Source organism: Nilaparvata lugens, chromosome 9, assembly GCF_014356525.2.
Source record: "Nilaparvata lugens isolate BPH chromosome 9, ASM1435652v1, whole genome shotgun sequence".
Lineage (NCBI taxonomy): Eukaryota > Metazoa > Arthropoda > Insecta > Hemiptera > Delphacidae > Nilaparvata > Nilaparvata lugens.
The window spans coordinates 30,164,686-30,181,631 of record NC_052512.1 but is presented as its reverse complement, the minus strand read 5'-3'; the positions used below and the strand labels follow the sequence as shown (position 1 = coordinate 30,181,631).

The window sequence follows — 16,946 nt, the reverse complement described above, 5'->3', positions numbered from 1 at the left end:
TTCAATTTAATATTAACTGTTCACTGTTATATAAAATAACAAGAAGTACCATACCAATTTTTGAACAGAAAAGAAATTTATCGATTGATGAATTTTTAGAGAAAAAATCGAACTCAGAATTTTATTATTGTGTTATTCGAAAATTGGTCGTACTATAAGTCATAGGTTTAAGAAACACCATAAGAAAGGTCATATTATTTGAAGAGTATTAGGTCTACACCAAAACAATTTATAAAAAATTTATGGAAAAGAGGATTGAAGTTATTTATATTTTTAAATTTTAAAACATAAAGAGGGAAGTAAAATTAAATCACGGATATATTGCGGAATAATTCAAACAGAACACTGCTGCTTTTATATAAAATTTTGCAAAGAATACTAGCCCTATATATAGAGTTGCGGCAAGAAATTATAAAAGCAAAATATTTATAATAATAGTAATAATAAATTATCAGAGACGTACCTTTGTCATCGCATTATCCATTGTGCATCCTTCATGTTATTGTCACTTTATGTTAACGATATTGCTAATTTGATTCACTTCATCACTGAACATATTATGAATCACACTTTTGTATTTCTTCATTGAATGAATTTTTCACACTATTTCAATATTTGATCATTCACTATAATCGTTTCACATAACCCCACATGTTTGCGGTCGTTTCAACACACACTAGCATCTTTATATCATCCGATAAATTATGGAAGAACCACATCGCATCCTGGAGCCCACATCGGCGACTTCAAGGGCGGAAGATGTCGCGCAGGAGAAACGCCCATGCACCGCCGTCCCAGAGGTCCAGACGTCTGTACTTCACACTACAGAATCCCCACCGCTGACCGAAGACCACACACTCATCCCGCTATATTGGGCAAACATCATCCTGGAAGTAGTAAAAAATTCATATGAAGGAAACACACGAGCAAATGAAGAAATAATTGAAGAAGTCCGACAGATGCGGATAGCAAGTGAACAAGTTTCGAAAAAACAGGAACAAAGGTTGAAGGAAGCAGCAGAGGAAAGCAGGATGTTAGGACAGCAAATCGAGGAGAAAAGTCAGACAATTAGAATCAATATTGGACCAGTGATCGAGCCCATGCATGCGAAAGCAAACATACTCGAAGAGGAGGTCATAAAACAAGCAAGTGAACATGACACATATAAGGAAGACCAACCTACCGAGAATGTCAAGACTGAAGTCGCACCACACCCCGCAGAATGCCGAGAGGGACCGGACGACATCACCCGCCAAGCTGAGGACGACATCCATCAGGTAGAGGGACAGCTCGTACCACCGCGCGCCGACTACCAGGAGTCCAAGGACGTTGCCCGCCGAGTAGAAGAGCAGCCCGGACCGCCGACCCCCCACATCTCCCATCCACCGGACAGCACCTGCAACGGACAAACCCAATACTCATGAAGATAACCACAAAACAATATAAGCAAACAGAAACCCACAACAAATCAAAATCAAAACAAAACCGAAAAACTATGAATCAAAACCACACACAAGAAGAATTACAATACGTCCAAAAAGAAAACCAACTAGTAGAGTGAATTACACACCGCCGTCATGTTAGGTTAGGCTAAAATCGTACATCAAGCTTTCCTACCAGCATGCAAGAAAAAAGGGAACGGTATCAGGAAGACCTACCATCACCGCAGTCATGTCCGGTTTAAAATCAAGCCGATGTACCCACCATGCAGAAAGAAAAAGATCATTTGAAAAAAACCACAGACACACCGGCATGTAAGGTTTAAGATATCAAACCGCATGTTCCGGCCAACAAAGAGGAAACGCGTTTGTAAGAATCGATCTACACCACAGGCACATTCGTTTTAAACCAAGTTTTTGATAAAACGGATAGTTGCAAATTGAATGAAAACTTGAACAAATACTGAAATCAAATTTAGATGGGGTTGAGGAAAGAATAATACTATAATTAACTGAAACTACGTCGTGGATTATATCATTATCAACACTTCAAATCACAGCCTACCACATCAATCATACTTGCATACTAGCATCTTTCTACTGCAGCCTAATCACATAAACCTATACTTCGCCGCACTCAGCTAATAAGGAAATATTATTAATCCACTCAAAATAAAGAAATCGAAACAACTCTAATAACAGAAGAAAATAAAACTGAAAACACTTTAAAATTTACCAACCTAATCAAGCCATCCGCCTCATGTCATAGTCATCACGGAAAAATCGCTAGTACCATCTGCACAACTGAAAAACAGAAACGAATTATATTATCCACGAAAATAATTATAAATTAGAAAACTGAAATTAGTGTGAATAGGAGGAAAGAAAATAAACAAAGTTTTATTTGAAAAAATGTGTAAATCTAACCTTGAATACAGAATTCGATAGAAAAAATCTATTCAGAACCAAAGCCTGTTCGATAATTTTCTTCGTCCCACAACCAATGTGTACAAATCCTAGAGTCATGTTAATAGAATCCAGCATATCGTTATTCAATTATTATGTAACATATTATTTAATGTGAAATCATAAGCAAAAACGCAACCAAAATATATATTTATGTTAATTTGCACGAAATGCGCATGTTCTATGTCATATAGAATGTATCTCTAAAAACTCCAAAGAAAATGAAGTCTTACCTTTAATGTGAAATTTATTACTGTTGCATCAAAAGATCATGAATTGTAATTCAAATTGATAAATGTACTTAAGGACTTATATTGTAACCCCTTTGATAAAAATCAAGAAAGCCATTTCAAGTGTAATCCTGTTTGTACGCAACTACTAAGCGCAAATAAGAAATTGCTCGAGTCAAACGGTAGACGATTGTCAAGTCACCGAAGTAAATCACATTCTCACCCAATCTATGTAAAAGCCAAACCAAAGAGTCGAAACCTATAATACTATGAAAAAATGATGAAAGTCTATATTTGTTGCAATACTATTCAAATCTTAAGAAGTAATATGTGAAATCTTGTTAGTTGTTATAGTTATGGTCTGCTCATAAGCCACCCGTGAATGGAAGTTGTGGAGTTGTTTTAATGAAGGATCCAAAGAGACCTCATTAATTATTGTATTTCGATTGTATCCAATGAAAGGAACAATCAATTATTATTTTTTCGTAGCCAAAAGTGCACGATATATTGTTTCAGTGTTAAGTGTTGAGTTTTCGGAAGTAAGGAGAGGAAATAGTGTATTCATCACAATATCGGATTTTTCAAATAGTCATTGTTTCGACTCGTCTCCCAATTACCTATTTAAAATATCCTGGGGGCTTTTGTGTGATGAATTTTTCAAATAGATCTCATGAGAAGAGAGAAAAATTGTGATTACCTTTTAAAATGAAAGAATTTGCTAAAGGAATAGTTAGCGACCGAGCGATAAAGCTTACTTATCAATAACTGTATATTAGATAAGAGTACCGTTCTGTACTGAATATTTTTCTAGGAAAATTATTAAATAAATTATAATTATTTTGCGAATAAAGCACAAATTATTTACGAATCGCTCACCGATTTTGAGGTTACATTTGTTTACTATCGATCAGATGTTTTTAAAACAGTTCAAACGCAGCTGACTGATTCAAAGCATTGTCAAATATCATACCGGTTCTCATGCAAGGTAAAATATCATTCCTAAAAATTATAAAACTATCAATAAAGGATCAAGATTCAAAATAAAAAATAAAATGTATGTATTATTGTTGAAATTATTTATTATTTAAGAAATTGTATTATGCGTCAGGTCTTATTGTAACTAAATAGGTCATAGCATGAATTCTATTATTGATAAAATGGCAGAAATTAATTATAATAATCTCAAACCTAATAAAAATTGTACAAGAATATTAATTTATTAATAATTTAATTCAACTGAACCACATGGTAATTAAATCTCTTTGGTAGGTCTAAACCAATCACAGTGCATAGAAATAGCACCAAGACGGTGATCGTTTGAAAGCAACACACGTTAATCTATTATCAGACACCAACCCTGCCTTATCAGTTACACTAGCACATACTGAAATGAAGTGCATCTAATGGGTCTTCTCATAGAACATGATCTCATGAAGTTATGACATTGTGCGAAATATCAATGTGAGGAATGTAGTTGTTGATGATGGTTGAAGCTGAAATAGTTGTTTTTCACAATACAAGGAGCATTATTGTCAGGTGTACCTGGAAATCTAAATGAGGTAGAGCGATCTACCTGATCTCAGATTGTAGAGCACAAAAATACACCCACAGGGATTTTGAATTACAGATCTTAATTGTAAAAATCGGATGATATTGTTGATCAAAACTAAAATTCATCAAAATTGATTTTTTCTTCAAATTTCACTCATTTTTGAGAAATCATAACTCAGTACTCATTGAAGAAAGAGAGTTCCGAATGATCTCATTTTATTCGAAATTTTATAATCTAAAAAAAAGGCAAGAGCAACATTTTCTGTCCGATCACGAGATTTGGCAGAAATAGCTAAAACTGGAAAATGAGCCGAAATACGAGGTTTTTGGGCCACCCTGTAAGTAGCACAAGGAAATTTTGCATGAAGAAATTGGTTCTGGAGTTCTCTAATGTACCCAAATAATATATTAAAAAATCAGAGCTACAATATATATTGCAAGCACACCCCCTTTTTTATGTCTATATTGACTGGACTACTACGGTACAGGTAGTCATCATATTTTTGTATTATAAGAAAGTGACAAAGCAGATGGAAACCAACAGTGAAGAATTTTTTTATAGTGAAGCAAATAAATGTCCACGTCAAATATATAACTTAGTCATAATATCATATAATACTTTAATTTATATAAAAATGCGGTATGTTGTTTCCAGCTTATAAGATTCAAAATGTTGGTATATGTCAATTTAGTATCCAGTTTAAGTTCTTGTAGTTTTAAATAAACCAAACTATTCTTCCAGTTGTTTTTCTTTTCTTGATAAAATCAGTTCCCTACAAGTCAGGCTGTGGAACAAGCAGAAATTGAGAGTGAATAATATTATCAAAGAATTCGAATTAAGAAATAATGGATTTTATACAAAAACTCTTCAAAGTACCGTCTTAAACAGTGTAATCTTCTAAGTACCTAGCTAATATTTGTCATCAACTGCTATTAATATTTATAAAATGAAGACATAGTTAAAGTAATTTCATTGAACATTATATAATTGAAGAAATATGATACATAATAATGAATCTTATTTTCAACCAGAAAGACACCATAAGCACCGCATGCCATACATTTTATTCGTTATTTGCTTGTTCAGTTTTCAGTTTTGTGCAGGCAAGCACATAATTGAGAGTACAGAATAATGATTGTGAAAATTAGCTGATTCTATGCTGAAACTAGAATACCAAGTAATGGTAGGCCTACATACTGGAAGTTAAATCCAGGAAATAGTCATTTTTGTCAAGAGTAGAATTTTTAAATGCCTGAAAAGCATTCTATTTTCGTTTTATACTCACTGATTCTTTTTAAAATTCAATGTAATTTGTTATATTTCAAAGCTACCAACTACCATCAGACCATTTTACTTCTGGGGTGTCATAATCGTTTTTTGCTTCTGAGAAATTACGTTTTTGGAGATTTTGTAAAGAAACTCTACAATTAGTAGCCTAGAAATAAATTCAGGTATCAATGATAAATAACAAACAGTTCCAGTAATAGTCACCGGTTACCTCTTATAGAGATCACAGAAATAATACTATTTCTTTACTTCATGTCTCTATACAATCATCCTTTTGAATGGAAAGATGGCGTTGCTTACTTGCTTGTCGGGACTTGAGACGCCATCACGCCAATCGCAATGATGCAATGCAAACAGAATAGTTCAACAATATTTTTACGAAACTATTACTTTTCGCACTGTACCTCAATTTCTAACTTGAAATGAGCACACTACTACATCAATACCAAGAATAAACAAAACATTCCCTGTGGATTATTTACGAGAATATTATTTGTTGTCTATACCTTATTTCACTATGATCTCGTTCTTGCTGCCAAAACTGCTCCCTGCAGCTCCTGACCAATTCAACTCGACACATTAATCACAACCGCCGATATTTATTGCAATTTCTAGGGCATTTATGCACAATATTTTGTGCATAAATTACAATACAAGTGTACTTCACAACCTAAACCTAATGGCGACTGGACTGTCAGCCAGTAAGCCAGACTGGTCACTGGTCACTGGTGATGGTGACTTGCTGAAATGCTGCATGCTCCATGCTGGGTCTGGGTGCTGGCTGGCGTAGTGCTTATGGGTATCCCCTCCCATTCGCCACCACCTTAGACCAGTTATAGAATAGATACGCTGGGATGTCTAGCCTCTGAAGCCAACATCTACTGCCATATCTCCAATCGTGACGTCATCATCAGATAGAAAACTTTCAGATTGTGTCTATTTCAGAAGGATGTAAATTATTATTCATTAGAATGGTAAACTCCAGCTGCGCTACCGCTGAAATAGACACAATCTGCTATGGAAAACAATGTAAACAAACTCTACAGAAAAGTTTTCTATCTGATGCTGACATTACGATTGGAGATATGGCAGTAGATGTTGGCTTCATCGACTTACAGTATGATATACAATAGGCCGTGTCTATTCTATAACTGGTCTAAGACCACCACCAACAAAAGTTGGACTAAAGTATACATACAGTATGGAAACTTGGCTATAGTGCGGTTCACGTTATAATGACAGTATTTGATCAACTTCGGTTTTGCTACCCTTGTCTATCATTCGACAAAGCTGGTGGTACTATCCTTTTCTAGGTCAACAACGATGACAATTATGTTTTTGACGGTGTAGAAATATAATTTTAAATCCAAAGTTATGGTGGCCTCCAACTCTGGAGAAGGGCGAGAGAATGGCCAAAGCATAGAGATCCAGGGGAAAAACTTCAAAATCGTAGAAGAGTTTGTATACCTGGGATCTTCTATAAACTCCAGAAACGATTCAAGTAAAGAAGTAAGGCAAAGGGTTATGCTAGCCAATAGATGCTATTACACGCTATCAACTCTGATGAAAAAATGTACTCTCAGTAGAAAGACCAAGCTGCTGCTATACAGAATAATCATCATGCCTGTCTTACTGTATGGTAGTGAAACATGGGCAACTATGGTGGCGGATGAAAGAATGCTGGGCGTCTTTGAAAGAAAGATCCTGAGAAGAGTGTTTGGAGGCATACAGGAAGCAGGAGTCTGGCGTAGGAGGCATAATGACGAACTTTATAGGCTGTACCAGTATGCAGATATAGCCACTGTGATGCGAGTTCGCAGGCTGAGGTGGGCAGGACACCTGGTACAAGCTGACGATGCCTACCCCCCAAAGATGGCAATGGAAGGGAAAATATATGGCCGGCGAAGGAAAGGGCGACCCAGAACAAGATGGATAGACGTTGTGGATAAGGATGCAGCAGTAATTGGGGTGCGAAGATGGAAAAGTGCAGCGGTGGACAGAGATGCGTGGAGGCGGAAATTGAGGGAGGCTGTGACCTGCGCTGGGTAGTAATGCAAAATAATAATAAGAAGAAATATAATTAATTAATGCAGAGAATTGACATTGCTATTCTTCTATCTCTATCCACTGCCATTATAACGTGGACCACACTATAGTAACCTGGCACAAAATCTGCCATCTTGTTAGAAAGTTCCGCATTGTAATAGTATTAAGGCACTATAAAGACATTTTTTATCCCCATCTTGTCAAAAATTCGCCATCTTGTTAGAAAGTTCCGCATTGTAATAGTATTAAGGCACTATAACGATGGTTTTTACAGTGCCCTAATAGTATTGATGGGAGGTTCGGATCACTTTACTGATCCGGATCAATAATTGATCAATATTATATTGATCTCGTTCACTGCCGCGAGTCAATCAGAAGACCAGGATTGGAACTTCCTAAGGTCACGTGACGTATCTATAGTGTGGTCCACCTTATAATGGCAGTGGATAAAGACAGAAGAATAGCGATGCCGATTCTCTGCATTGATTAATTATATTTCTACACTGTCAAAAACATAATTGTCATCGTTGTGGACCTAGAAAAGGATAGTACCACCGGCTTTGTTGAATGATAGACAAGGATAGCGAAACCAAAGTTGAACCAATACTGTCATTATAACGTGGACCTCACTATAGTATTTGCGCCAAATGTAAAAAGTAAAAAAGGGTCACATGAATTGGGAATATCTGGAACTCAAAATATCTTGCAGCTGGCCGGAATTGGAAATATATGGAACTCCGAATATGTTGACAGGCGGAACTCCAAATATCTTGTCAGCTGGTGGAATTGGAAGTATGTGGAATTGGAAATATATCGAATTCACAATATCGATCGTTATTAGCGAGACTGTGTAGATGTGGGATGAAACAAATTCATCGCAAAACAATAATGAAGGGTTGTATAGTTAACATAAAATAAATTCATCAACACATCAACAGTTGTCAGTCTTGTTTGTTGAAACAGATAACAGAGTTTTGAAAGCTTGCATAATATGTATGAATACAATGAATATAATTGAAAAAGAACAACAGACCAGGTCCAAAAATATTCTATTCCCAAATTTTGATAATGAAAAACAAGTCCAAAAAGATCAGCCAAGTTGTTTCTACTGTTTAAAGTTCAAGTCCAATATTTCCATTGAAAATTAATATATAATGAGCTATGAATTACCCTAAGTGGGCTAATTAGTCCATATCATTCCAGAAAATAAGTCAGACTTGAACCATTTCTCAATAACAAACACATTAACAGTACTCCCACTTTGGCACTGATATTCTGAGTTCCAGATATTTCCAATTCCGCCATCAGACAGACAAATAATTCGAGTTCCATATACTCCCAACTCAGCCTAGCAACATATTTCGAGTTCCGGATATTTCCAATTCCACTGTCTGACAAATATTCGGAGTTCCACCCAGCAACAGTTTTGAAGCATAGGACATTTAACATTGATATTTTGAGTTCCAGATATTTCCAATTCCGCGGCCCCCTATAAAATACAGGTCATGAAACTCGTGTTCCTTATGGAGCGACCATTATGTGAGGTCTTTATGGCGGTACATTTGAAATATTCCAAATAGCTTATAACAAAATCATGCATTATGCTTTTTAAAAACAATATTCTTGTTCAGATAATATGTAAATTTAGGTTTTCGATTTTTAATAATGAAATTCAGTAATAAATGGTTTAATAGTTCATTTTTTCATTATTGAAAATTGTTCTTATTCTTATAACTATAGTGTCTTTTGAGAACCTAAATTCTCAGACAACTATAATTAAGTTTGGAAATCATGCGAGACCCCGATGGTGGAGGGGTTAGTGAAATTTCTAGTACTATTCCAGTGGTGAGGAATCCGAAATAAAAAACATTTGATGATTGATTGCCTCTATATTAAATATTTAAATTCAAACAACACTTTACAATAAATACTTTCTTCAATTGAAGATTATCTTTGTCTTTAAGAGACCAAATTTAATTATTTTTACGTCTTTAAGAGACCAAAATTTAAGGGACACATTGAATTCTGGTGGGGAAAGATCAAGTACTCATCTTGTAGTTGTCGTCGCGATGTCCGGTGTCCCTGGCGGAGATGGGTGAAGGGTGAAGATGATTAGTCGTCCTCCAGGAATGTTCAGGCGTCGCGGCGACAGATCCAAAAGGGAGTTAGTCTTGTTCTCTCCTCATCAGCGTTCAATGACGTACGATTCCATCCATGGTTGGAAGAAGTCGCCGGCCCTTTTACAATGGAAATTCTCAGCCCGATACAGAAACCTGATGACAAATTTACAACAGAATTAGAAACATAATAATTACCAATATCTAATAGGATTGTATTCAATTGATGATCTAGGTAGATCATCAAATAAATACAATTCACCGCTTCCTATAAGGAAATAAATAATATTATTAACATACATAAATCGAACACTTCCACTTCAAAATTGATAAATTATATTCAATGACAATAATAAAAATACTCACCCAAAAGGGGTATTGAAGATCCAAAGTATAGAGGGAATCAATCGTCATCCTAATTCATCCCATTAGTATATTCTATAAGGGGGACTTTACCTCTAAATATTACTCTTAGCCTACATTTAAAGTAACTTCAAAGATGTCCGATTTACTTGGACACTCAATTAAATTCTCCTGGAGAGAATGAGAATGTACCCCCAAACGAAAACATTACTGGAACTTGAAAGAAAATCTCAAGAAACAGTTAACACTATGACAGCTGGGATTAGAATGATCGCTCTCCTAGTTTTTAGAGGCGTCCAGACTGATCAGTTTTACCATAATTACTTAAAATATTTACCCGATCGCCTGTGAATTTCTCTTCGCCCACTCACTTCCTGCTCAGTAAATAAGGAAGGTGATACATTCAAGTTAGAAGGAAACTAGGAGAGAAAAGTTATTTCCCTTTTGCAAGTTTAGAATTATGGGATTGATTCAGCATACTTCTGGCGTCTAGATCTGTCGTGAGAATAGATAATTCCAAGTGGGATCGTGGGAACCAAGGACTTTAATAAGATTCTGATCATAATTATAACGATTTTAGAAATGCTGGCTAAGTTGCCAATGAACAAGAATAAATTCACTATCTCATGGGAACTGAAAACTACTAACTTAAGATAGAATAAATTCCATTTAATAACTCAAAATTTTGGTACAGATTCTCCCCCCGTTAAAGGAAAGTTGGACGCTAATGAAAAAACTACCAAAATTTTGAATAGGTGAGCGCGCCAATTGAAAGGGTGTGGGGAGAATCCACAGTGTTCGGAATCAGTCGAAACGAAGAAAAGCGCGGGCCCAGCGCAATCTAGCGTCGTTGACTGGTTTTCCGAGCAAACACTTACTACTACCGTACTACAAGTCATGAAGGTTGTGAGAGAGAGTGTGCGAGAGTAACTCACGTCGAATGCAGTAAGAGAAGATTGGATTGACTCTGTCTAGATCCTATTCTCTCTGAACGGAGCTAGCCGTTCGATGTCAACATTACACAAAATACTCATTTAACGATATCATAACATCAACAAAATCATCATGAAACCTTACTAGAACAATGATCTAGCCTACTCTGAGAATTATCGATATATCAAGCTTTTCATTCAATACTTAATCTAGTTACACATTGACACTACTAACCTATTTCTATATTGCCAATGAATACTATAGTACGTGAATAAAATACTACAACCTAACTGAATAATCATACTTGAGTACACAATAACAAACTGATTATGCCTTATTCACAACGATATAGTTTAATTGATTATATATACAAATTGATATTATATAAGATTATATTCCAATTACGATTATTATAATAATTCTACTTATTTATCCTATTTTACCCATATCTTCCTAATATTCTTATTACTATAATCATGGCCATGAACTTATATTACTACCTAGGAAATTTCTCTCTTGTTTATAGTCGACTTTTAATTATTACAACTTCAAAGACATGATATAACAGTCACGAAATACAGTCACAGTTACAGCTACAGTCACGAAATTCAGATGCGTCCACCTGATTTCTTATGTGTCTCCTGAATTAATGCTCTTATCTAATTTTAATTGTGATACATGTGCACGTCGTATGAATGTATTTCCATCCATGGAAAATAACTTTACAGATACAGGTGAAATCCATTCTTTTATTATGAATGGGCCAGACCATCTTTGTGCTAACTTTGCCGAAATTTTATCAGCAGCTCTACTAATTGGATTAGCTTTCAGGAAAACTCTATCATTAGTTTTGAAAGGGATTCTACTTCTTTGTAAGTCAAATCTTTCCTTCGCTTTACTCTGCGATTTTAAGAGGTTTTCATGAGCTTGTTTCCACAACTTTCTCGTACTTTCACTGAATTTCTGGGGCAGTATTTCATCTATTACCCATATATTCGTGAGTGGGTGAGTTGGTTTATGCCTGAATATCAACTCATAAGGAGTATACTTACTACTTTCATGGAAGCTACAATTAAATGCTAGAGGTAACCAACTGAGTGGTACATCCCATTTTGTGTGGTCATGAGAAGAGAATGCAATAAATGCAGATTTCAAGTTCCTATGTACTCTTTCAACAGCGTTGGATTGAGGGTGGTATGGAGTACACGTGACATGTAAAATGCCTCTTTGAAAACAGAACTTATTGAATATATTAGATTTGAATTGTGGTCCATTGTCTGACACTATTATTTTAGGTACACCGAAATTAGTGAAAATCCTTTGTAGTTCATTGCAAACGGTATTAGCATTGGCTTCTCTGACTGCAATCAGCCAGCAATACTTACTAAAAGCGTCGAGACAGCTAAAAATCATGCAATTACCTTTAGAAGATCTTGGGAGCTTTCCTACAAAGTCTATAAATAATTTCTCCATTGGGTAAGAAGCAACACTGGAAGCCATATAGCCATAATTAGCCTTCTGTGCTGGTTTAGATAATGCACATATTTTACAGTTCTTAATGAATACTCCTACATCTTTAGATATTCCTTTCCAAGTGAAAACCTGTTTAATTTTATTCAAAGTTTTTGTATATCCTAGATGAGCGCCAAACAAAGATTCGTGGTAATACTTGCAAAACATAGGTTTTAGAACTTGGGAAAGTACTATTTTTGGTTCAGTTGAATTTCGAACATTGCATACTAGAATTCCCTTTTTATTTGATACGGAAAAATATCATTACCAGCACTCGCTGATTGCATTATCTCCTTCACAAATTCGTCCTGCTTCTGATAGGTTGAAATATCAGTGAAACTGAGTGGGAAATCTACTAAATTTATACTACATAAATTCTGTTCTATTACTTCGGGAGGAGAGTCTTCAAACATACGGCTTAAACAATCGGCGACCTTATTGTCAACGCCTTTCACATGCTCTGTAGTAAACTGAAAGGCAGATAACCTTAGAACCCATCTCCCTATCCTACCAAGTTGCTTTGGGTGGTTCAAGACAAATTGCAGTGCATTACAATCAGTTCTCAGAATGAATTTTGTATGTTCAAGGAAATATTTGAATTTCTCAACTCCATAAAGTGCAGCTAAAGTTTCCTTTTCATAGGTGGAATATTTTCGTTCTAATGGTGATAGGGTGCGTGATGCATAAGCGATTGGGCAAAAGCTCCATCTCGCATCTGACCCAACACACATCCTATTGCAATTGAAGAAGCATCAGTGCTCAAAATAAACTTCTCATTGAAATCAGCCATTTTTAGAAGCGGAGGCTGTGACAGAATCTGTTTTAGTTTATCAAACGATTTTTGACATTCATCATTCCATATGAATTTCGCATTTTTCTTCCTCAATGCATTCAATGGGGCTGAAATCTGTGCTAAGTTGGGGATAAACTTAGAGAAAAACTGCACCATTCCCAAGAATCGTTCAATTCCTTTTACTTTAGTTGGAGCAGGAAAATTAACAATTGGTTTTGTTCTTTCTGGGTCGATCGAAATACTATTATGAGAAACCAAATGACCTAGGAAATTAATTTTGTTAGCAGCAAAGTTGCATTTCTGAGGGTTCACTGTCAGGTTTGATCGTTTTAATCTACAGAAAACTTCATCTAATAATTCCCAATGATTTTCGAGAGTGTCAGTATATATAATCAAATCATCCAATAAAAAAATAGTCCCTTGAAACGCAACTCACCAAACAATTTCTGCATTAAGTTGGTCAAAACAGCTGATCCCACTACGACTTATTACGACTTTTTTTATATAATATAATATTACGACTATTTGGAGGAAAAACTAGGCTAAGCCTGTACTATTCCTCTCCAAAAATTTTGATAAAATGTTAATGTTGTCAAAAATATTATAAAGTTATGAAATCACACACTGCTTCGTGTAAAATATGATTCGGAAAGAAAATTTTTTCACGAATTTTGGCAAACCAAAATCAGCACAATATTGGGAAGCGATCACAATTTCCATATGGCAAACGCTTGAATTGATACAAGTTAAATGGTGTTATGAACGCTGTTAGATGCTTCGATTTTTCAGTCAAATGGATTTGGTTATAAGCGCTAGTCAAATCAATGCACGAAAACCACTTAGCATTCGAAAAATAATGAAAACATTCGTGAAGATTTCCTAATGGAGCTGACTGTAACTCTATTATCTTATTTAGGCGACGATAATCAATGCACAAACAATAAGAATTTGGAGTTGGTTTGGGCACCAATAAACAAGGTGACGAGTACTGCGAGGTTGAGGGTTCAATTATATCTTCATCTAGTAGCTGTTGAATCTTTTTTCTTAGATATTCTAACTTGATTGGATTCATGGAATACGGTTGAGATCTGACAACCTTGTTGGATGTTAATTTAATATCATATTTTATTAGATCGGTTGATCCAATTTTCTCAGTCAGAACATCTGCGTGTTTACTGATCAATTTCTCTAGACTACTCCTATCAAAATAACTCAAATGCGATAAGTCCATCGGGGCCAGTCTCTCCATGATATTATGAACTTGAATTTCGGAATTGTTAGAAAAATCTTTATTGATTAAAGGAAATTTCAAGTGAGGACTGAAGTCAAAGAAAAAGTTTCTTCTTATTAAATTCACTAGGATCTGAGAGTGCTCTATGAAGTCACATCCCAAAATTATTTCAACTGGTAAGTTATCAGCAATTAAAAATCGGAATTTCCATGAGAATATTTCCATTTTAATTTTCAAAATGCACGACGTATTCATAACTAATTTAGAAGAGTTTGCAGTCGAACAAATAACTTGATCTTCAATGATCTCAATTTCTTTAAGTTTATTACTGCTAATTATTTTCTGAAGTGTGGAGGCTTTTATTATTGAAAACGCTGAACCAGAGTCAACTAGACATTGGAATGTAGTTTCACCATTATTGAAATTCGCTGGTACAAAGGGAAGAGCTTTGTTAGAATAAATCATCCCACACACTTTATTTTCAGATTTTCTTTGCAAATTTTGAATGAAACGTTTCTTAGAATTAGAAATTTTATTTTTCAATGATTTCAATTTTGATTGTTTTTCTACTTTATTTACTTTTGACACTAAGTTTTTTTTTGTTGATGAGGCTAGGTTGAAGTTTAAATTCTTAGTGCAATTTCTTGCAATGTGATTGGGTCCATTGCATTTATAGCAAACAAATAACTGCCTGTGTCCTCTGTTGGGATAGTTATTTATGGGTCTCTTTCAAATTGAGGTGTATTGTTATTATCCCTATCAGTCCTATAGAAAGCATCTCTCTCGATGTCTGCAAAATGTAAATTTTGTGCATGGATACAGATTTCATCTAATTGGGCTAGAGTTGTAGGTTTGTTCATGAAAATTAACCTTGACCTTTCGTGAGGACTCAGACCACTTAATATTGTAGATACGACTTCAGCTTCTGATTTTTCCAATCTCAATAGCAAAGCACTCTCTTTTATCGACACCACATAAGCTGATATAGGCTCAACCGGCGCTTGCAGTCGATAAAATCGATCTTTGACTATTGTTGACATAAGTCTCTGTGGTACAAAATAGTTCAGAACCTCCTGGTGGAATTTATCAAAAGAGTGACTTGAATTGATCGCCATAGTGATTTTATCGCATAGAGGCCCAACTGTAAATGGCACTAATAGTTTTAGCATCTGGCCGTCATCTATTTGAGAAAATGACTGAATTTTTAGTGCAATTGTTAAAAATGATATCATGAATGCTTAGACCATCAGTAGGTTTCAAATTTTTAGTCAAAGATTCAATGGGGTTATGTATTTTTGAATACATTGAATGTTGTACCTGATTTTGATTTTGACTCAAAATTATATTATTGTCAGGGCCTGCAGCTGCATTCACCTCTCCAGTTGGCGAATTTATTATGTTCACAGAAGGTATATTCAATAGTTTACTTGTACCTGGTTGATTTGAAACTACAACATTTGATGTATTTGGAAATGAGAATGCACTAGGCGATTTCATATTAGCTGGAGAAGGAGGCCTACTCTTAACTTGTTTACTTTGCAAATCTACAGTACGAGCAATGATAGAAGGCAACATATTTATCATTTCATACAACAAGGTCAATGATTTTCCTTGTTTATCTGGTGTTATTGTTGGAAAGGCTTTCAAAGATTGTTCAATCACTGAAATGAAATGAAGAATCTTCGATTCTAATTTCACAATTTCTTTTCTAGTCAGTTCCGACATTGATTCAAATTCTTCCAATAAATATAGAATTCGAGAGCTAATCTCCTTTATTGTGCTATGAGATCTTAACGTTTCATAGGACACTTGTCTACGTTCAGTGAGGTGAGCGATCTTTTGTCTAAACAACGTTCTCAGACAATCAACTGTCTGACTTTGCATTTCCGATCTATCTAAACCTAGGATTTCCAATTCGAACAGAAGTTCATCTTTTACTAATACATCTGGGTTAATTTTATGAGACAAAAATGAATTAATTACACGGTTACTTGTAAATGCCGTTTTCACTATTTCCAGTGTAACCGCCATGTTATCCTATTATAATCAAATCTACTAATTATTAATACTTATTACTTCTACACAATTGAAAAGCTTGATAATTCAATATCACTAAAATTTTTCCTACTTTAGATAAATTAATGGAACCTGATAGTCTGGAAACCGCTACTCATTAAATCACTTTAAAATTTCATTAATTTAATAATATTCCATCAGAATTCAATTTTCCCATTTCAAATTTTAATTTCCAATTCCAACACAAAAATAGGACCAGAAAATTCACTAATTAACCGTACGTTCTGCTACCAATTTTATAGTGTCTTTTGAGAACCTAAATTCTCAGACAACTATAAATAAGTTTGGAAATCATGTGAGACCCCGATGGTGGAGGGGTTAGTGAAATTTCTAGTACTATTCCAGTGGTGAGGAATCCGAAATAAAAAACATTTGATGATTGATTGCCTCTATATTAAATA

At 35.0% G+C, this 16,946-nt stretch overlaps 1 protein-coding gene across 1 annotated transcript; it reads right to left on the bottom strand.

Moving 5' to 3' along the window:
- Positions 1–682: 682 nt before the first annotated feature.
- On the bottom strand, positions 683–6,287 carry LOC120352947. The gene is made up of 4 exons (XM_039435298.1): positions 6,151–6,287; positions 2,233–2,243; positions 1,184–1,396; positions 683–887 (listed from the first exon to the last, which is right to left on the bottom strand). Exons 1-4 carry the CDS (start codon positions 6,285–6,287, stop codon positions 883–885), a joined length of 366 nt encoding a protein of 121 aa, XP_039291232.1. The 3' UTR covers positions 683–882.
- Positions 6,288–16,946: the final 10,659 nt, after the last annotated feature.